The 22,238-nt window shown below is 39.6% G+C and overlaps 1 protein-coding gene across 1 annotated transcript in view; it reads right to left on the bottom strand.

The window, feature by feature from the left end:
* Positions 1-22,238, bottom strand: part of VPS13C (vacuolar protein sorting 13 homolog C) — a 194,547-nt gene that overhangs the window by 108,754 nt on the left and 63,555 nt on the right. The window contains 12 exon segments of the mRNA XM_038418760.2: positions 634-801; positions 3,128-3,231; positions 4,292-4,408; positions 10,357-10,519; positions 12,416-12,475; positions 12,642-12,718; positions 14,313-14,466; positions 15,031-15,170; positions 15,699-15,777; positions 16,182-16,311; positions 20,840-20,957; positions 21,671-21,797. Coding sequence (XP_038274688.1) covers positions 634-801; positions 3,128-3,231; positions 4,292-4,408; positions 10,357-10,519; positions 12,416-12,475; positions 12,642-12,718; positions 14,313-14,466; positions 15,031-15,170; positions 15,699-15,777; positions 16,182-16,311; positions 20,840-20,957; positions 21,671-21,797 — 1,437 coding nt within the window.

Raw genomic sequence — 22,238 nt, 5'->3', positions numbered from 1 at the left:
ATTGCTCTTTTGCTCACAAGTCAGCTAAAAAAAACCCAAGATGTGGCTAAAAACAAACAATATTTATTAACTGCATTTTAAAAAGTCATTTTTCAGCTAACAGTTCTGAAACATGGAGAACACTGGTCCTAATGACATCAGCTTTGTTGTTCATCCCACTTAATATAAGACAGTGTGCATCCTGTAAACTAGATAAAAACATTTAACTCATCCATTTTATGAAGAGCAGAAAAGCAAATAGAAATAAGTCTCATGAGCTGTAGGTTATAATCAGCTGCAAGAGAAGATCACCTCTAATAATGCTAGGTTTTGCATGATGAATATAAGTCAGTGTGTGTGATGCTGAGAGAGAAAAAACACAATGTTTCAATTCTTGATTACTACGTCTCATTTTTGTAAAAGGAGTTTCAAGCACTTGTAGATCAACATCAGCTTTTTAAATCCAACAGATATTCAAATTAAGAATTTATCCTACAAATTAATGCTTTATCTAACCTTTGTCCTCCTACTATGTATTTAAAACAGTAAATCTGTCCTTTTTGTAATGGCAACTGCAAGTTACCAGAGGCTTTCATACAGAGGAGGTACTCAGACAACACTGAACTAGTAATTCAGTACAATCAGCAATCTTACCAGAAGTGACATGAGAAATTTATGAAGATAAACTATCTGAACGCAGCCCACTTTCAGAGAGACAATACCATCCACTTTCGACATATCAGTGTAAGTTTCTCCTTCAGTAGCATCTGGATACAATGCCAGGTTGAAACTGAAGACTTCATCTCCTACTATGGAGACAGCCTGAAGACGACATAGGTACAGGATCCTCACATCACTATTCCCAGTTCTCAAATAAGTACAAAACAAAATTTTAATCTATTTTTCATATTACCCTTATGAAGGTTTATGAATAGATAAAGCAGAAAACTAAATATGTAAACAGCAGACAAAAGCACATACATTAGTCTGAAATGGGTACTCAAAAGATTCTACTTCAAGTTAAAAATAATTTGCACATCCATTTTTCAAATATCAAAATCGATCTGCTAGTTTGTCTTCATAACCACAAAATATTTTTATTTTAAGCCCACCTGGAGGCAATTTAGCTTTTTCAGTGATGGTCTCTAACGCAGTACATGCATGCAGTAGTCTATAACTCATTTAATATTGAAGTCAAGCCAAGCTAAGAGAGTTCATTCACAAAGTCTATTTAAACACTCCGTGCTCTAAATTAAGGAGCCGTTTAAATGATACAAAATCCAATATACAGATACGATATAAACAAATTATTGCATCTGAAATTTCTCATGCTTGAGCACAGATATTCATTTTAGCTCTTCTGAAATTTAAGAATTAAGTTTAGAAAGTTAAGAATTCCTATGTCATTTCAGACCTATGATCACAAAAATATTTTAAACTAATGATCGGATATTCACACAGCACTGCAATAATCCAGTAATTTGTCTTCATTTAACCTTCAATCTTGGCATGAAGATCAATAAGGAACTGATTTGCATTCTAAATCCAAGAGTAACTGGTTAAGTATCAAGAAGTTATGGAATAGTGACAACATACTGTCTGTGCACAGTATACCATTTTCCTCATTTATCCATGTATGCAACACGGATATTTTGTGACCGATACCTGAAGACAAAATTTGATCCCCTAGGACTTGTTTTGCATTATAATCATTTTCCCCTCAAAAGTCCTCTGAATCTCCAGTACTATTAAGGAGGCATTAAAAGACCCACACTCCTGTCAAACACGGAGCTGTGACGCTTGTCATTTTTGCTCTTTATGGCATACAACTTAAAAGCAAGTCTAATTTTAAAATGATGTATGTGCAGTCAGAGTAAAAATAAGAATATATATATTTGACTTTCCTTCATTAAATAAATTTGGTATCTCTGGTCATTTTTTTCCTCCCCTTTTTCGTTTCCTTTTTTAAAAGGGGGAATATGCAATCAATGATGACAACATAGCAGTGCAGTTCAATGTTTGGAGAGAAACAATTAAAATGTTCTATTATTCCATTGTTTTACCCACACCTTTAAATGTCTTAATGTAACTCCATATGCAATAAGACAAATAAGGTTGTTGGGAACTATGTGATCTTCTTCCTTGAGAAGTTGCAAGTTACATGTTGCTGGATTTTCATGTCATTTTCAATCTTGTAGGTAAAATATTAAGAACCAACTCAATATTACTCCTATTTAAATGCTTATTTATTTTTATTTAAAGGAGTACAAACAGTAATCAATTCAGCATAATGATCTGAAATGTGAAAATTATGACAATTGCCACAGTAGGTGAAATAATTATAGTTATGTCCAGTAGCAAGAAGGAAACTGGTAGCAAGCTTTAGGAAACATACAATTATCCATATTTTATAAAAATCTCCCAAATGCGAGCCTTAAATCCACCTGTTGATTTGTGACAATGCTTCCCATTAGGTTAGCAAGGGGGAGGGATGTAAACTTTAAGTAAGTTTTCCTGTCAACATAGTTCCTTTGAAACTCAGTGTTTTGAGCCACAAAGACAGGACATTATGCAATTGCCCAAATATAACTCTGCAATTTCACTTTTATTGAAACCTGCAATATTTCCTGGCTATTCCGGTGCTTGGGACTCATGAATCATAACTGCTATTTTGTCAAATTGAAGTTTTTGTGATTCAAGATCAATACCACCTACAATTCAATTTCTGTAATCACCGATGAAGACCTGCAAACCTTCACTACTGTACACCTACATGTAAAGCTTACTTGAAGGAGAGAACGCTACCCCACTGAACTACTTAATAAAACATTAAAAAAAGTATTACCAGTGGTTTCACATTTTACAGTTCTACCTAGATATTGCACTCAAAATCTTGTATGCAGCCTTGCTGTAGCCTTGCTAGTCCCAAGAGAGACAGAGAAAGTGGGTGAGGTAATATCTTGTAAAAGTTGGTCCAATAAAAATTATTACCTCATCCACCTGGTGTCTCTAACATCTTATCTCATTAGAATTTAGCAAATCAAATATTTAAAGATATTCAGGTGAATTATTCTGTCACAAATGGTTTATATACATAAAAGTAACCAAGGATCAAGTAAAATAGGAATACCCTTATCATGAATTATACCTTTTTATGAATAGTCCTTGAATCAACATCTGTGATAATTATGTCTTTAAGACTGGCAAAGAGCACAGTATGACTTGGCTGAAGGATGAGCGATGAATTGACACCTGCAAGAGAATGAGAGGTAAGTGCTACTCCAAATTACCTAATAGCATTCTTTGTTTCAAAAATATTTGTCTAGTAAGTTTATGTATGATAGATAGTAAATGAATTCCTCTAAGAGCTCCTAAGAAGTTATTTTTAAAACAATGTATGCCATTAGCCATTTTTTGTTCCTATTTTGATTGAAAGTATTGAAGAGAAACAAGCTTCTATTTTCTGTCTTGCTACTGACTAACAAAAATATGTTTTATCCAGCAGCAGATAGAGATGTGCATTCTTTGCACTTCAGAATTGGATCCCATGCTGCTTGCTTTCAGTTATGTCCATGCAAATGCAGATTGTACCACAAAGTTTAACTACAAGTCTAACAGTCAGCTACAGAATCTCTAGCTTCATGCTCAAGCTTCCCCTTAAAGTCTATGGACAACGGTTCCTATCTGCCAAGAGAAAGTATCAACTCCGTTCTGACTTAACACAACAATTCACCCACATCTATGTTTAATGGAACTGCTTCCCCACGTCCCTTTCCTCATCTCCTGTCTATATTTACGTGTTTGGATGCAGTATGGTCTAAAGTAGAGAGCACTGTGTTGGGACTGAGGAGACCTTTGTTCTAATCCTGCTAGGTCACCTCAAGCATGTCACTGCCTGCCCTGTGCCTCAGTTTCCCCATCTTTAAATGGGAATAATGATGTTCGCCTCCTTTCGTAAAGTGCTTTGAGATCTATGGATGAAAAATGCTTTTTAAGAGCTGGTTATTATTATTCCGTTAAGGAAGTCTTCATGTGACATCACAGATAATGTAAGTTAAATTTTCTTTATTTACATATTACAAAGTGGAAACGTTTTACATCACATGTGATTATTAAAAAATTAAAACTTGGGGCACCAGATGGCTTCAGCATACATACTTGGGGCACCAGAAATAGATCTCAAAAAAGTGAAAGAACTCAAGTTCACACTTTCATGGTAAGATATACTTTATAACCTGGTAAAAAGTAATTAAACTACTGCTAATTTACTAACAAGTCCAGTAATCACTTTCTTTACTAAAGAAGCCATTACCTTGTATTTTGATTTCAGCAATGTTGTTCTTTTCATCACATATATTTAAACAGAAGGCATCAAACTTGGCAAACAGCTTGAAGTCAATAACTTCCCTATCCTTGGCAGTTTTGGTCACTAAGTAAAAACAAAGAATATCATAATGCATTTTGTTTGTTTGTTTTCAATATATTTTGAAGCTCTTTGGCCTCTGTCAAGTAGACAAAGGGAGTGTCAAGATTAACCTTCTTATTTTTTTAAATTAAGAACTCCTACCACTGCTGCCTCTGGTTCATCTTCATTACTGATACCATCAATGGCAGTGCTAATCTTGACAGAGTTCCGGATGACCAATAGCATTTTAAGCTGCTCAGATCTAGTCTATAGGATATGTTTTAAATGCCAGCAGTTGCCTGGAGCCCTGTTGAAAGTAGCACACCCACTTTTGCTACCTCTGGTGGATCAACAATTTTAGAGAAATCAAGTGTGGCAACATTAGGCTTAAGTGCAGTCAATGTTAATTAAACTAATTTGTTTATAAAACAATTATAAAATATGAGTTGTTACAATAATTGATAAATAATTTCTAGTTACGAAAACCCATGAGCATTTTATCAATTTAGTTCTATTTACAGGTGGCCTTATTTTCATGATTAATTTTATTGTTTGGATAAGAAAGGATTTTCTTAAAATTTGAGACTAAATATTTGTGTTGATTCATAAAATTGCTGACTGACATAGTTAAAAGCAATGCTCAACACTGAAGTTTAAATGTTCATACTTTGTTACTGGTCTGCAGAAGGAGCGAACCTATCACCTGTAAACAGATCATTAGCTTGATAAACTGCTTTAGACTGCTCTTCTGCCAGAGTAGTCCATTTCTTGGCCCATGTGACACTTGCCAAGTACATTTTATAGCTCTTGGGAAGCTGGCACAGACTGTTGCCTCTGTCACCAACTGTCTTGAGATTTCTCCATCGTTTGCTCCCATGTTCCAGAAGCATGTAGAGAATTTTCATTAGGCTAAAAAAAGGAACACACTACGTCCTCAGCAAGTCTCTTGTCAGAAAAAGTTTATTCTTGCATTTTCTAGTTCAGCACCGAGGTCTTAAGTTAATAACTACTTGCAGAAAGCAACATGTGCCTCTTCTCTCTGTGTATTACCCTGCAATGAGAATTAAGATCCTGCCTTACTTTTTATTCCACAAGCAGAGAGAGAAAGCCATTGGCATACCTCACAGTTTGAGTGAGCCACCTGTGAAGCAGCTCTTAAACAAGCATATATAGGAATAAAAAGCCCAACTGAAAACACAGGTGACAAACATTTCAATTTTTTTTCCTTTTTACTAAGGGTATGTCTACACTACAAAATTAGGTTGAATTTATAGAAGTCTATTTTTTAGAAAGCGATTGTATACAGTCGATTGTGTGCGTTCCCACACTAATGTACTAAGCGCATTAAGTCGGCAGATTGCGTCCATAGTACCAAAGCGGAGCATTGCACTGTGGGTAGCTATCCCACAGTTCCCACAGTCTCCGCCGCCCATTGGAATTCTAGGTTACGCTCTCAATGCCTGATGAGGCAAAAACATTGTCGCGGGTGGTTTTGGGTACGTCATCAGTCGCTCCTGCCTCCGTGAAAGCAACGGCAGACAATCATTTTGCACCTTTTTTCTGTGCGGGCGCCATACTGCTTTCAGCAGACGGTGCAGTAGGACTGCTAACTGTCGTCATCCCCGCTTTCACTGCCACTCTGCTCTCCTGATGCTATGAATCCACCTCGCAGGTCCTCTATATGACAATCGTCTTCCACCGCTTCCGCTGCCACTCTGCTCTCCTGGTGGTCTCGCAGGGCTGCTTCCGCTGCAACTCTGCTCGGCTGCTCGTCTCGCCATACCACGGCAAGCATGCAGCCTGCTCAGCTGTTGTGTCCTGGCAGCAGACAGTGCAGTAGGTCTGCAAAACTGGTCATCCAACCACCGCTTCCCCTGCAACTCTGCTCTCCTGCAGACGCCACACCACGGCAAGCATGGAGCCCGATTAGATCACCTCGGCAGTTATGAGCATTGTAGAACACCTCACACATCATCATGCAGTATATGCAAAACCAGAACCTGCAAAAGCAGGCAAGGAGGCAATAGCAGTGCGGTGACGAGAGTGATGAGGACATGGACACACACTTCTCTCAAAGCACGGGCCCCAGCAATTTGGCCATCCTGGTGGCAATGGGGCAGGCTCATGCCGTGGAACACCGATTCTGGACCCGTGAAACAAGCACAGACTGGTGGGACCGCAAAGTGTTGCGGGTCTGGGATGATTCCCAGTGGCTGCGAAACTTTTCTATGAAAGTGCCCTTACACATGTGACTATGACTCTCTTTCCCCTGCACTGAAGCGCAAGAATACAAAGATGAGAGCAGCCCTCACAGTTCACAAGCAAGTTGCAATATCCCTCTGGAAGCTTGCAACGCCAGACAGCTACCCGTCAGAGGGTAATCAATTTGGAGTGGGCAAATCTACTGTGGGGGCTGCTGTGATCCAAGTAGCAACGCAATCACTGAGCTGCTGTTATCAAGGGTAGTGACTCTGGGAAATGTGCAGGTCATAGTGGGTGGCTTTGCTGAAATGGGATTCCCTAACTGTGGTGGGGCAATAGACGGAATGCAGATCCCTACCTTGGGACCCGACCACCAAGGCAGCCAGTACATAAACCGAAGGGGTACTTTTCAATGGTGCTGAAAGCACTGGTGGATCACAAGGGACGTTTCACCAACATCAACATGGGATGGCTGGGAAAGGTACATGACCCTCGCTTCTTCAGGAACTCTGGTCTGTATGAACAGCTGCAGCAAGGGACTTACTTTCCAGGCCAGAAAATAACCATTGGGGATGCTGAAATGGCTATAGTTATCCTTGGGGACCCAACGTACCCCTTAATGCCATGTCATGAAGCCGTACACAGGCACCCTGGACAGTAGTCAGGAGCTGTTCAACTATACGCTGAGCAAGTGCAGAATGGTGGTAGAACGTGCATTTGGATGTTTAAAAGCGCGCTAGCACATTTTACTGACTCTGTTAGTCCTCAAAGAAACCAACATTCCCATTGTTATTGCTGCTTGCTGTGTGCTCCATAATATCTGTGAGAGTAAGGGGGAAAGACGTTTACGTCAGGCTAGGAAGTTGAGGCAAATCGCCTGGCCGCTGATTATGCGCAGCCAAACACCAGGGAGGTTAGAAGAGCACAGCAGGGCACGCTGCACATCAGAAAAGCTTTGAAAACCAGTTTCATGGCTGACCAGGCTACTGTGTGACAGTTCTGTTTGTTTCTCCTTGATGAAAACCCGCCCCCTTGGTTCACTCTACTTCACTCTAAGCCAGCTTCGATCACCACTTGCAGAGGCAATAAAGTAATTGTTGGTTCAAATTCATGCATTCTTTATTAATTCATCACACAAATAGGGGGATAACTGCAAAGGTAGCCCGGGAGGAGTGGGGGAGGAGGGAAGCATCGAGCAGGTGGTGGAGGAGGGGAGGATAAGGCCACACTGCACTTCAAAACTTATTGAATGCCAGCCTTCTGTTGCTTGGGAAGTCCTCTGGGGTGGAGTGGTTGGGTGCCCAGAGGGCGCCCCCCCGCCCACGTTCTTGAACATCTGGGTGAGGAGGCTATGAAACCTGGGAAGGAGGGTGGTTGGTTACACAGGGGCTGCAGTGGCAGTCTGTGCCTTTCCTGTACCTCATCCATATGCTGGAACATATCGGTTTGATCCTCCAGTAGCCTCAGTATTGCATCCTGCCTCCTTTCATCATGCTGCCGCCACCTTTCCTCTTGATCCCGCCACCTCTCCTGTTGCTCCTGCTATCTATCCTCTCGCGTGTCCCTCGTGTCCTCTTATTCATTTTGTGCTTTCCTGGACTCTGCCATTGTCTGCCTCCACGCTTTCTGCTGGGCTCTTTCGGTTTGGATGGACTGAATGAGCTCAGAGAACATTTCATCAGGAGTGCGTTTTTTTCACCTTCTTATCTACGCTAGCCTCTGGAACGGAGATGCTAGTCGCAGCATTGAAACATTTGCAGCTGCGGGAGGAAAAAGGGAGATTAAAATTGAAAGACATATTGGCCATTTAAAAAGGAAGGGCTGATGTTTTTGGGTTAATGTGCAGCACAAACCCAACTAAACCCCCCCACACCCATTTCTCTGGGATGATTGCTTCACCCCTCTCCGCACCAGGTGGCTAACAGCGGGGATGATTTATTTTCAGCCACAGGCAAACAGCCCAGCAGGAACGGCCACCTCTGATGTCCCCTTAGTAAAATTCCCCTATTTCAACCAGGTGACCACAAATGATATCACTCTCCTGAGGATAACACAGAGAAATAAATGCCAGCAAACACCGTGACCACACGCTGCTATGCTTTCTTATGCAATGATTCCAGACTACATGCTACTGGCCTGCCATGGTAAAGTGTCCTACCATGGAGGACGCAATAAGGCTGCCCTCCCCAGAAACCTTTTGCAAAGGCTTTGGGAGTACTGCCAGGACAGCTTCATTGAGTTGTCCCTGGAGGATTACCGCCCTATTCCCCAGATACGATAACAGACTTTTCCAGTAGCTGTACTGGCCGCGAATGCATCCCAAGTCTTCAGGGCAAATTAATCATTAAACACGCTTGCTTTTAAACAGTGTATTATATTTACAAAGGTACACTCACCAGAGGTGCCTTCTCCACCTTCAAGGTCCGGGAGCCTGGGTTGGGAGGGTATTGGCTCTAAGGTGGTAAACAGTTCCTGGCTGTCGGGGGGGAATGGTTCCTCCACTTGCCTGGCGCGTGCTATCTTCCTCGTCCCCAAAATCCTCATCCCTGTTGCGTGAAACTCCCTTGCAGGAGTCCAGGTACAGGTGTGGGGTAGTTGTAGGGACACCCCCTAGAACTGCATGCAGCTCATCATAGAAGCGGCATGTCTGGGGTTCTGACCCCGAGCGGACGTTTGCCTCTTGGGTTTTTTGGTAGGCTTGCCTGAGCTTCTTAAGTTTCATGCAGCACTGCTGTGGGTCCCTGTGATAGTCTCTGTCCTTCTCCAAGGGCATGATTTTTTCAAATATTTTGGCATTTCGTATTTTGGAATGGAGTTCGTCTCCCCATACAGTAATCAGATCCAGTACCTCCTGCTCAGTCCATGCTGGAGCTCTTTTGCGATTCTGGGACTCCATGGTCATCTCTGCTGATGAGTTCTGCGTGGTCATGCCATGGTGGCCAAACAGGAAATGAAATTCAAAAGTTTCCGGGGCTTTTCCTGCGTGCCTGGCCAGTGCATCTGAGTTTAAAGTGCTGTCCAGAGTGGTCACAATGCAGCACTGTGGGATTGCTCCCGGAGGCCAATACCGTCGAATTACGTCCACACTACCCTGAATTCGACCCGGCGATGTAGATTTCAGCGCTAATCTCCTTGTCGGGGAGCAGTACATAAACGGATTTTAAGAACCCATTAAGTCAACAACAATGGCAAAAATGACAAAAAAAAAGACTCTTAAGGGATTAGCTTTAAAACTCTTGTCATGATTTTCTCGGTAATACTGAAATGTATTAACTTAAAAGATAGAAAAAACACAACGAGGAGTCCGGTGTCACCTTAAAGACTAGCAGATTTATTTGGGCATTATGTTTTGTGGGTAAAAAAACATGAAGAAGTAGGGTTTTTACCCACGAAAGCTTACGCCCAAATAAATCTGTTAGCCTTTAAGGTGCCACCAGACTCCTCATTGTTTTTGTGGATGACTACCCTCTGATACTTAAACGATTAAGTTTCTCCTGTTAATCACCAAATGGTTAAAGCCATTATTTTGCTTGGCCTTAATCATGATGTCCCCTAAGCGATGTAAAATAACTCTTGTGACTAAACAATGGATGCCTCTGAGTTGGCAGTGAAAGAAAATTAGTAAGAACTGGCCTACCATTTCTTCTTTCTGCAAACTAAATATTTTAATAATTTTTAAAACTAAATTAATGTTTAACGATTGAAAATCTACCTTTTCAATCCAACATAACACTGAACAACATTGGGCTCGCCAAAAAGATTAACTATACCTTTCTTCACACTAGTATCTTTTTGCTGCTTTTCTCCTTGTGTTTGCAAGTGTCCTATGTCACCAGCACTTGGACTGCTTGATGGAATAACACTTGTTAGAAAATTGATAGTAGAGAGAAGAGCCTGTGTATGTAGCAGAAAATTTAATGACGAAAAGGCCACCTGTTTAAAACAAAAGAATCCAAATCACAAAAAGTAAAGCTACAGGTAACATTTATTTAGCATGTGGATCACTTCCATGAATAGACATGCTGAATGTGTTGGGATTTAGGCTTTCAGGGTGACAATTATAAGGGAAAAAAAACACAGATATGTAATCACCAATAAGTATTTGGCTTCATCTTCCCACAATACAAGAACAAGGTGACATGCAACTAAACTAAGAAGACATCCAATACTCAACTAGTTTTTTTTTTTCCTTTCTTCCTTTTAGTTGACTCCAGTATATTCTTTGAGTACTTTTCCTGATCTGTTTAAGTTTGTATTTTTGGTTCTCTTAACCTTTGTTGCCCTGAGAACTTAGTCTCTTGGGGAAAATGCATAATACTAATTATCAGAAGATGCAGAAAATACCTTCCCAGAAAGTTCTTCAGGGGAACACTTGCATTATTAAACTGTCTGTTCTCAGCTGGACAAAATAAACCTTTCAAGCAAGCTGCAGTTGAATGTTACTAAAAATCCCGTACTATACCAGAGGTATTAGCCAGGCTTATACCACACTGTAGTTGTCCCAAATACACAAAAAGACAGACAAGATGAAAGAGATGTGGTTTAAATTAGGCCATAACTTGATAAATTCATCTGGGAACCATCAATAATTTCATTTTCATAAAAATTAGGCTGCTGTACCCAAGCCTAGTTCACTAAACCTTGACAGTTTCATATAAGGAATGTAAAGATTTAACACTAAATACGTACCAAAGAATTCAACTCAATATATAGGATTCACAGAAATATAAAAAATGTCTAAACTGGGAACAAACAGAATTCGTAGACCCAACGTAGAGCACTCTAGTTGACCATTTCAGTCAAATACTCAGTTTGACTGCAACTCGCAGATGCTTCAAAAGAAGATGCCTTCATCCCCAAGGTACTCCTTACATCAGTCACAGCTCACACCAGGGAAAAAGTTTCTTCCTGACACCAATTGGCGATATGCCCTACGGTAAGAAAACTGACTGCCTTTCTCGTTTTTAATCTCAGGCACAGTTAATGGAGATTTTTTTAACCCCCTCCTCCCAGGTTGTTTTAATCTCTTCCGACATTTTACCCAAACATCAGATATTGAGAGTACCACACATTAAATCTATTTCCTTCTCACAAACTTAAATTTGTTCCTATATAACTTTAATAACTCCTTGTTCTTGTACTGCGGAGGAAAAAAGCATTAGTACAGAGGTTGCTCGCTCCGCCAATTGTTTCAGTTATCTAGTCATTTTAAAATGTTTGGTGCCTGAACTAAGGCTTTTAAGCACATATTTCAGTTCACTGGCAGGGAATGGATGAGACTTCTGATCCATACTCAACTTAACAGCTTCTGGGAGAGCTGGACCTCTTTGCACTGCCAGAGTGGCACGCAAGGACACTAAAACTGCCTTAAGTGGGCAGCTGAGAATTTTCCTAGGTTGGGGCAGCTGTTATATCTCCTATGAACCCCAGGATGTAGGGATGTGTCAGGGGCAGGGCTGGAGTGGTATGGTGGCAATCTGGACTTCAAGGCCTTGTCTCTACTGGGTATGGGGGGAGGAGGGTGGAGATGAAGGGTGTGTTAACTCATTAACTCAAGTTAGCTAGTTAAAACCCTAGTGAAGACCAAGCAGCTGGTAGTTTTCACAACAGTTTGCAGGTCAAGGTAAGACTATGGAGGAGCCTAGACTTCAACTTGACCTTCTGAAACTACAAGTTGCCCTGTCATTACTAGCATTTTACCTTAACTTAACTAACATGAATAGAGAAGTCAGGCTAACATTCCACGCTTCAATGTGTCTGAGCTTTGACTTGCAGGTACCTGCTAAGTAAAGAGTCTAATACTAGACACTTGAAAAAAAATTCCCTTACCTGAAGCGTTTGTTCAGTGTTGTCAAAGCTTGACTGAAATTTTGGACCATTTTTGTCAGCCTAAAAGGGAAACATGTTATAAAAGGTTAAAGATAGACAAATTGAATGAGCCATTGCATTGTATAGACGGCAGTCATTTATACCTTGTGTGCTAAATTTTTAATTTGTTACCAGATACACTTAACAGATCATTTTAATAAATACTTATTAAATAGTAAGCATGTACCTTGATATATTCCACTTTCAAAAGGTCTAATCCAGGTCCATCTGAAGAGCTAATTAAGTGAAGCGGTCGTTTTTTATCTGTAACATATCAAATAAGAGCATATTGAGAAGTCAGCTTTCCCAATATTGAAGCAGGCAAAGAAATGATTTTATGAAACCGTTCTCCTCTAACAATTTTTTCTATTTAACACTTCAAATTGTGATGCTGCCTGAAGCATTGTGCCAATAACCTAGAATCCACATTTACATTTTGAGTTGGACGTTTAGGCAGGCAATGACAAGCCTACACTGTCATTAGACAGGCTTATACCTTTTCTTTTTGCCGTATTTAAAATACTTATATTGAAGTATGAGAATATTAAAACATTTAAAGGGCTGTAATTTTCAAAAAAAGGTAGGTGCCAAACTCTCATTCGAAGTCCATGTGTGCTGGGAGACTAATGTTGATATGTGCCTCTGAAAAATGTTTCACAAAGCATTCAGTTGAAAAAAAGTCGTGACAAATGGAATAGGCTCTGCTTCAATATCTCAATACTGAATCCTTTATCTGTAAGGTAGTAAACACAGCAACATGGACAAAATTTACATTATATACCAAAATCATTAACGAATAAGTATCAGGAAAATTGGAAGAGGCCCTGGAGGTTTTTCGCCTTCCTCTGTAACATGGGGCACGGGTCACTTGCTGGAGGATTCACTGCTCCTTCAAGTCTTTAAACCACGTTTTGAGGACTTCAATAGCGCAGACATAGGTGAGAGGTTTTTCACAGGAGTGCGTGGGTGAGATTCTGTGGCCTGCGTTGTGCAGGAGGTCAGACTAGATGATCATAATGGTCCCTTCTAACCTTAATATTTATGAATCTATGGAAGTTCTTCTAGGGCTTGAATTGGACTAGCATGCACTTGTGCACCTAGACTGACGAAAACAGTTACTTTATCAGTGTGTTCTGTCATTGTCTGTTTTGTTTAAAGTTTTCTTTTCCTTTCCTTAATAATAAAACACCCATGGTTAAAAATTGTGATTATTTTACTTGGATTCAATCATGGTGTCCTGTAAGGTATGTAAAAGAACCGCTGGAGACTAAATAGTAGGAATCATAATGCCTGAGGATAGTCTCATGAATTAGCCTGTAACAAATATTCCATCTTTTGATTTGATTTTCCCTGAATTAGTAAGAGCTAGGCTACCACTTCTTGTTTCTCTGGACCAAATTTAAATTAACCCCCTTGCCCCTCTTCAACAGATACATTGCTACATATGTATTACTAAGAAAGGTGTGATACCTCTTCCTTTTCTAGGTATCTTCCTAAAAATTTGCATGCATGTCAAAGGGTAAGCGTCAGATTTTTAAAACTTGACTTCCACCATTTTGCAACTACAACTGAGATATCTAAATTACTCATTTACTAGATAAGCACAGAAAACCAGATGGATGTCTTAATGGCATCAATGCCGGCACACAAGTTCCATTATTTGGGCCCACACAACCGCAGCCTCAAAAGAGAAGGGGTTCATTCTAAATATCAAACCTAACTGTCATACTGTAGAACTTTTCTCTGAAAGGATAGGGTAGGCAGTCGAAACCTCGATACAAAAAGGTTTAACTATGAAGTCTACTAAGCAGAGACACGATTACTCTTGTCCTCCATTTTGGTTTATTATTTTCATTACCTTGAATTTTGTGGTAATCCAAGCTGATTTTCTTTAAGTAAGATACAGCTGTTAAGTCATATGTTCTGAATGTAGCTTCTGTTCCGAGCTGCATTACATTAAATACAAGTATTGTTTCCTCTATTTTCTGTTGCTTTGTGAGTTCTAAAAACACCTACATGAATGAGAATTACAAAAATGTCAATAATAGACTGGTATCAGATCATCTCTTTTCATGTCTGATGTTCCATTTTTTTATTAATCAGAAAGAGGAAAAAGAAATTACTGCTAATTTAACTGTCTTATTTTCCTTAACAACTAGCATTCTTGCACAAGAGTCTGAAAATGAAGGTGGGCTGTCAAGATCTGAACTACTTGAAGCATAATGGAAGGGGGGGACATGTCTAATTCTTGGTGAACAAATATTTTCAGTAGAATTTTGCTGTTACAAAGCAGAATCAAACTCCTAGAGTTGGTTCTTTGTTAATGACTCTCCTGATGTTTCAACTTCCTCCTTCATACGTGGCATCACTACCAAGTTACTACATATGGAAGTCTGCTGGATTATGGTGCTAAAGTAAATGTATTATTTTCTGAGATTACACTTCATCAGAGTGCTGTTTATAAGACTAGTGGGGGTGCACTTTGACATGTAATAGATAATAATAACTGCTTTATAATGGTCCTTCAGATTAAGAAATAGTAATGCAACTTGAAGAGAGAAGAGTAAAACACATGCCTCTTTAATTTCAAACTTCAACTGAAGGTCTATGAACTCCTCATTAATAGCCTCTGTTTTGTTTTTTAGATCATGTCCTTCAGGTAGAGCCTTTTCAGTTAGTGAAAAAGAATTTTCAGCATCAAAATATTCATCAGATTCTAGGAAATAAAGACGTAATATTTTTATGCTGTCTGTGGCACTGACAGCCAAATATAAAAACAAGCAAATGTTCTCTTTGCAACAGCTAGTACCTTGACATACTGATTTGTCTGTCATCAATTCTGTATTTACCTGTGTTTGAGGCCTCTTCGTGTAAGTATTTTCTAAATATGGTAATTACAAGCGCAAGGTGGTTGTGACAATCAGGGTCCAGACACCACAAGTTAACATCCCATTGAATGACTGATCTCAGATTAGGAAAGCCTCCCATACATTAATTTACATTATGAAAGCTATTTTCTGAACAAAAAAAGCTAATTATTTATTTTTAAAAAGCAAGCTTAGTGTCTTAAGATAGTATCAGCAAGATCTGCAAGGCCGCCTTAAATTTTGCAATTCATAGGTATGCATAGGTATTTATTGTCCATCAGACACTCATTTCATGATCAGAAACATCTAGCAAAGTTTTGTTGCTAAATAGACAATAGTTTTTTCACTTTTAGAAATAGTTATAAATATGTTGTTACCTGACTCTACTCCTTCCAGCAATATTGAGGTATCAAGTAACCCTTTCCGCGCATCAGTAATCGTGGGGATAGCAGGTACCTAGAAAAAAATAGCCAAGTACAGAAACTAATCTACTATAACTTATGACTTCAGAATGTTCATTTATATTCTCATGAAAATCCACCCTGCTTCCCAAATAAAATCTGTGAATAAGACTCAAATTTTAATTTGAGCTTTCAAGTCAACGTATGATAATATACTGCCTATTCAAATAAGACTAGTTGTGTGTGCTCAAATGGACTTTGAAGACTATCTTCATCACCATTTACAGCAACACATGAACATATTACTATATTTTTTTTCAGATATCCTGTAGCCTTCTCTTACCTGCTAATATCTGCTTTCTGTAAATACTAAATGAAGGAATGCACTCACTAAAAGGGTTTTATGCCGTTATACTATCATGTTTTAGTTCGAGTTTACCATTATCCTACTCAGTTTACCTTTGTGCTTTGAACTGACATGGCTGACATCTGAGGAAATGGAATGCTATCAATCAGATCAAAAATCCCCTTAATCTTTTGGTCAGAAAGCCTCACATGTACCAGAGGAAGGCCTCCTGAAACTTTAAACCTGGGGGGAGAGAATTAAAAAAAAAAACGGCATTTTGTGAACAGTATAATATTGGAATGAAGTTACATGTGAGCCAACTTTTCAGCAGATACTAACAGGTTTACTAAATTTTAATTTTAACATGTCATTAACCATTGGAGCAAAGAAGCTCATGATGCAGACATCTGCGTTCAGGGCCTGTTAGTACATATACTTATAGTTAACACAGCCATAAAAAAAAAAAATCTATCAGTGAAACTATATTAAACACCCAAGCTAAATGGAGATTTTTTCCCCCACTATTGAATTTCACAGATAACCCTTTTCCCCCACCTTCCTATTGAAGCCCAGGGGCTAGTCATAACTCCCTCCTCCTCTCAGCTTCTTCTTTGTGTTAGCCATACTGATGGCTGGAGAACGATTTAAGATACTTGCCCGAAAATCTGGGAAAACTGCCTCTACATACATTTTAGGTATTCAGGTCACTGGTTTTGCTCTTAATTTGTGATGTTTGTTTTTCTTAGAAAAGTTAAGATGTGGGGACAACCCACCCAGAGCTACTTTATTCAAAACACACTCAACTGCCAGAATGTTCAAAAGTTTTTGTTCAGTAAACAGCAGAACAGTTTGTGCTTTTAAACAAAAATGTAAAGGAATTATTTGCAGCCTGAAACTGTGACCGAAAACACTTCAGACAAGTTTTCCTTGAAAATGTCAATAGATGGTATGCAAAAAAAACAAAAACAAAACCACACAACCAATTACTAACTTGTTCCTCAACTGTGGTTATTCGAGGTGGGTTGCACATGACCATCCCACTCTTGGTGTGTGCATGCCCTGAACACAGTGGTGAGAAATTTTTCCCTCAGCAGTACCCATCGGGGCAGCTTGAGAGCTCTCTGCTCTTGCATGCCTGTGCATATATGTATAAAAGGACAAGGTCACCACCGCCATCCCTCAGTTTCTTTTTGCTGGAAAAACACTGATGCAGGAGGTAGGACAGCAGGTCATAGAACGGACATATGCAACTCATCTTTAACAACAAAAGTTATGGAACAGGTTAGTAACTGTTTTTTTCCTTCAAGTTTTGCACATGTGCATTCCTCTCTTGATGATTCACAAGCCACGGAAACAGGTGGAAGGATCAGAGCCTAATCTGCACAGGGACTAAAGGACAATTCGCCCAAATCTGGTATCATCCCGAGCTTGCTGAGTGATGGCATAATAGGAAGCAAACATGAGCACCACAGACCAAGTTGCCATCTTACAAATGTCTGAGATAGGAACTTTAGCCAGGAAGGCTGCAGAAGCAGCTTGCTATCTCATTGAACATGCTATCACTCCGCTTGGCAGGATAATATTAGACAAATAGTAGCACAGGTGGATACATGAAATCATCCAATATGATATGCTCTGAGAACAAACTGGGAGCCCCTTCATTCTGTCTGTGATCACCACAAAGAGTTGGGAAGACAGACAGAGAATTGTTTGGACCTATCAGGGTAGAATGCCAATGCTCTCCTAATAACCAGAGTGTGTGCAGCCTTCCTTTCATTTTTATCTGAGTGCAGTTTGGGAAGAATGAAGGTAGGTAAACTGCTTGGTTGATATAAAAGCTAGATAGCACTTTTGAGATAAACTTTGGATGAATACACAGGTAAATGTGGTCCTCAAAAAAAAAAAAAAAAAAAAAAAAAAAAAAAAAAACACACACTACGACAAGGCCGGACATCAGGGCCCGCAGCTCACTTACCCTCGTAGTAATGGCCACCAAAAATGTTACTTTCACTGAAAGAGACAGTCAAGAGCAGGTAGCTAAAAGCTTAAAAGGAACAACATAAGCTTTTACGGTATATAGTTAAGGTCCCATGAGGAACAGGATCTTGTACCTAACGATCTTTCCAGGTCTTTCAAAAGTTTATTGACATTCTATTGTAAAAGACAGAGCAGTCAGCCACATAAGAGTGGAAGGCTGAGATAACAACTAAGTGGACCTTGATGAAACTAACAGCCAATCTATGTTTTAGGTACAAAAGATAGTCCAAAATATACTGGATTGAAGAATGTATCAGCAAAATTCCAGGCACATGAGACCAGATAGAGAAATGCTTCTGCTTAGAGGGTTTGTCTATACAGCAACATCTGCGACACATCCTGGTCAGCCGGTTCAGGATTGCACAGCTCAGGCTGAGGGGCTGTTTGATTGCTGTATAGACTTCTGGGCTCGGGCTGGAGTCCAGACTCCAGGTCCCTGTGAGGTGGAAGGGTCCTAGAGCTCTGTCTCCAGCCCAAGCCTGGAAGTCTACACAGCAATCAAACAGCCTTGCAGCCCGAGCCCTGGAAGCCCAAGGTGGCTGGGGTTTGGTTTTTTTTTTTTTTTTTGTTGTTTTTTTTTTTTGTTTTTGCTGTGTAGACATACCCAGAGAGGCAAGTAGATGTAGATGATCATTTTCTACTATTCAATAGCACATCTTAACCTCTTTTGAACACAATTGCCCCCCAGAGTCTAACCACAGAGCATCTATTCTGTTCAATGGAGTGTCTACCAGTTTGGGTAGACAACAGACAACCATGGTCTTGAGAACTAAGATTTTGGATGGTCTAGATAATACTTAGCCCTGCTGTGAGTGCAGGGGACTGGACCAGATGACCTTTCGAAGTCCCTTCCAGTCCTATGAAATTTAATCCAGATCCAATGGAAGCAGTATCAGCTTTTTCACCGAAAGGTACAGGACAGTGGAGAGTCAGTGCTGCCTTGGCCATGCCGGGGTGATAAGAATGATTCAGGCATGGTGCAGTCTAATTTTTTAGAAGCACACTGTGAAGCTGTGGAATTGATTGGAAAGCATACAGAAGATTGCTCCTTCAGGCAACAGGAAAGTGTCCATTGGGGAACCCAGACAGTGACCCTGTAGGTAACAAAACTGTTGGAATCTCCTGTTTTATCTCATTGCAAACAGCTCCTCTACCTGAGGAGCTGCACAAGGCTGGAAAATGAACCTGGTTCCATCCAGATAAATAGACAACTCATGGTGATTCATCAATGACCTGCTTAGGTCATCTGCCAGCCTGTTCTGCACTTCCAGAAGAAGCACTTCTTGGCAGAGCAAGGACGAGTGGCCACCTCGTCTGCTGAGATAGAACATTGTTGCTGAGTTGTCTGTGATACTGAGAAAATTGAAATGGGATAGAAAAACTGGGCACACCAGCCAGATAGTTCTCAACTCCCCATACCTCATGAGTCAGGTCTTTTGCAGACTATAATCCCTAAAACTGAGGGGGAACCCAGATCAGCGTCCAAACCTAAAGCAGATGCCTCTGTTACTAGCATGAGTGATGGCTCAGGAGGACAAATGAACTCATTCTCAAATGTTGGCAAGGTTTGCCCACCAGTCTAGTCTAGAGAATCTAAAACATGAGGTGCCCCTTGAGCACAATGTTCACATAGTGACAGCTTGGCAAAAATACTGAGGCCAGCCAACCTTGTAGAATCCTGATATGAAATCTGGCATACCACACTACATATATGCATGAAGCCATATGTCCCAGAAGCCTCATACCCAATCACAAAAACATGGCATTGTAAAAAAGCAGGGCTTGAAGCCTGGTAATCAAGACATTCCTCAGAATCAATAATGTAACCCCCAACCAGAAACCAAGAAAAACCTAAAGGCATTAAACCAAAACAACGAACACTAACTAATCCTAATAACTATAAATATTTAAATATATGCAAGAAAAAACAAGCTGAGAACACTTGCTAAAGTAAGACCAATAGACCACAACTACCGTCACAGGAAGTAAAGAAGGAACAGAGGGCTGGAGGGAATGGCTTTTCTCTTTATACTGACATACAGTGGTGTGCGACAGGGAAGAGTGATTGAATTGCCATGAAGGGTACCTCAGAGGGAAAAATTTCTGACAACTGTGCTTGGGATGCACCCACACCAAGAGTGTAATGTACTTGTGCAATCATTCAGAGAACAGATTATTGCAGGCCAATAGGAACTGTGTGAGCATGGAGCATAGTCAATGCAAATAGAATCTTCTGAGAATTTAGCTAACAAGAATTTAGTTAACAAGCATCCACGTGCCATTTTTCAGAGGCTCACAACTAAGGCCAAATTTTCACAGTAACGACAAAAAGCACATTCTTGACACGATTGTGAATTCTCTTAAGTGCATGCTCTAAAGCATCGAGACGCTTTAACAATTTAACATGGGCAAAAGGTGGTGTTTTTCCTTTATCTGATTCTCACAAAAGGCTACATTGTTTTAGCTGAAACTTTGCTGCAGGCTAAGAATTTTGTAAACGCTCAATATGGCAAGTTTCATCCCAAATGATTGAAGCTTGGCAAAGTTACAAGCAACATATAAACAGTTAGGCAGCCTTAATTATAAATGTAGCTACTGACTTTGCCCATAACAAGGAGAAAATTAAGTCTTCAAAACGTCATCTTGTCCCACTGGGCTTCAGTGACAAAGCCCTTTTTCAATAAGGACAAATGACCAAGCAAAAATTAATTGTCTGATAGTGCTGATACATTACTTAGCCATTCTGATGTCTTTCTCCACCATTGATGTGGCTAATTGCACATGCATATCCAAAGGCTGTAATATGTGCAAAGCTGATGGATGCTGAAATCGAGCCTTCTTCCAGTCTTCACCTGAAGGAGTGTTTAACCAGTTTAAAAATTAAATCTTCACAAACTTTATTTTGTAATGAAGAGACAGTATAAAAATAATCCATAAAAATCATTTAGGAATTACTTTAAAAAAAATCCAGCCCATCTAATGAACTGCAGAAACCCAAGTTCATATAGGCAAGATATTGCATGGATTTCCACAGGTCAGAAAACAGCCACCCCTAACATCATGCTTTATCAGCATCTAGCATGGGCCAAAACCAAGAAGTATTTTCACTTACAACTTTGAAACCCAGGAGCAAGAGCTATGAACTCAGCCATTATCAGTACGTCAGATTTCTTCTTTTCCTCAGAATATTTTTCCTAACATAAGAGTCCTCACATGTAAATTATCATAAAAGACCATCAGATATATTTTGAGCTAGTCTGAGCTGTCTATTAATCCAAACAAAAAAAAATTCATAGCCCATCAATAGGTGCAGAATATTAAATTAGCTACCCCTAACTTACTTACTAACACTTGAATGAGTACAGCAATAATATAGATTTCCAGAGAACAAATGGGCATTTTACTCAAGATACTGGAAATTTTAAAATAAAGGAAGTTTTACAGTTTTAATTTCCATTTTCTTTACATTATATGTAACTTATTTTAAGAACAAACGACTATCTACTAATATACATTTAAACATTTTTGATCGTTCTTTGATTAGGAAGTGATTATGCTTTAATACCTCTTCTGCCAAAAAGAAGTTGTACATTCTTGATTTCCACATCAAATGTGTCGTAAGCTTTGTCCATAATCTCTTCCAAGGATGAAAAACTGCAAGATTGATGACCCCCTTGACTTATGCTGGTCAACTGGTGGGACAGATTCAAAGAAATAAAAGTACAGTATTTATTTATACATACATACATACATACATACATACACACACACACACACACACACACACACACACACACACACACACACTCTATATTATTCATTTCAGTACTGTACAGGCAAAACTACTAGATTTTTAAAGCCTGTAATTTTTGGTTTGACTACCTCAGAAGAGGTATTTTAGAAATGTCAATGTCATTATCCTTAATGAAAATTAAGATAGCATAACTGGAAATAGAGCAAGTTCAGTAACATTTATTTTTATTTTTGTTAGTAAATCACGTTATGTCTATGACAATACATTGGTCAACTTATATAGGACTTCAAGTTTCAGCTTCAGCACCACCAGAGATTCAACTTCACAGCTCCAGAGTAGCTCAATAGCTTTTCTTAAGTCTTATTTGTTAAATAAAAGG

Source organism: Dermochelys coriacea, chromosome 10, assembly GCF_009764565.3.
Source record: "Dermochelys coriacea isolate rDerCor1 chromosome 10, rDerCor1.pri.v4, whole genome shotgun sequence".
NCBI lineage: Eukaryota > Metazoa > Chordata > Testudines > Dermochelyidae > Dermochelys > Dermochelys coriacea.
The sequence above is the reverse complement of the archived record's forward strand: the minus strand, read 5'-3'. Positions and strand labels throughout refer to the sequence as shown.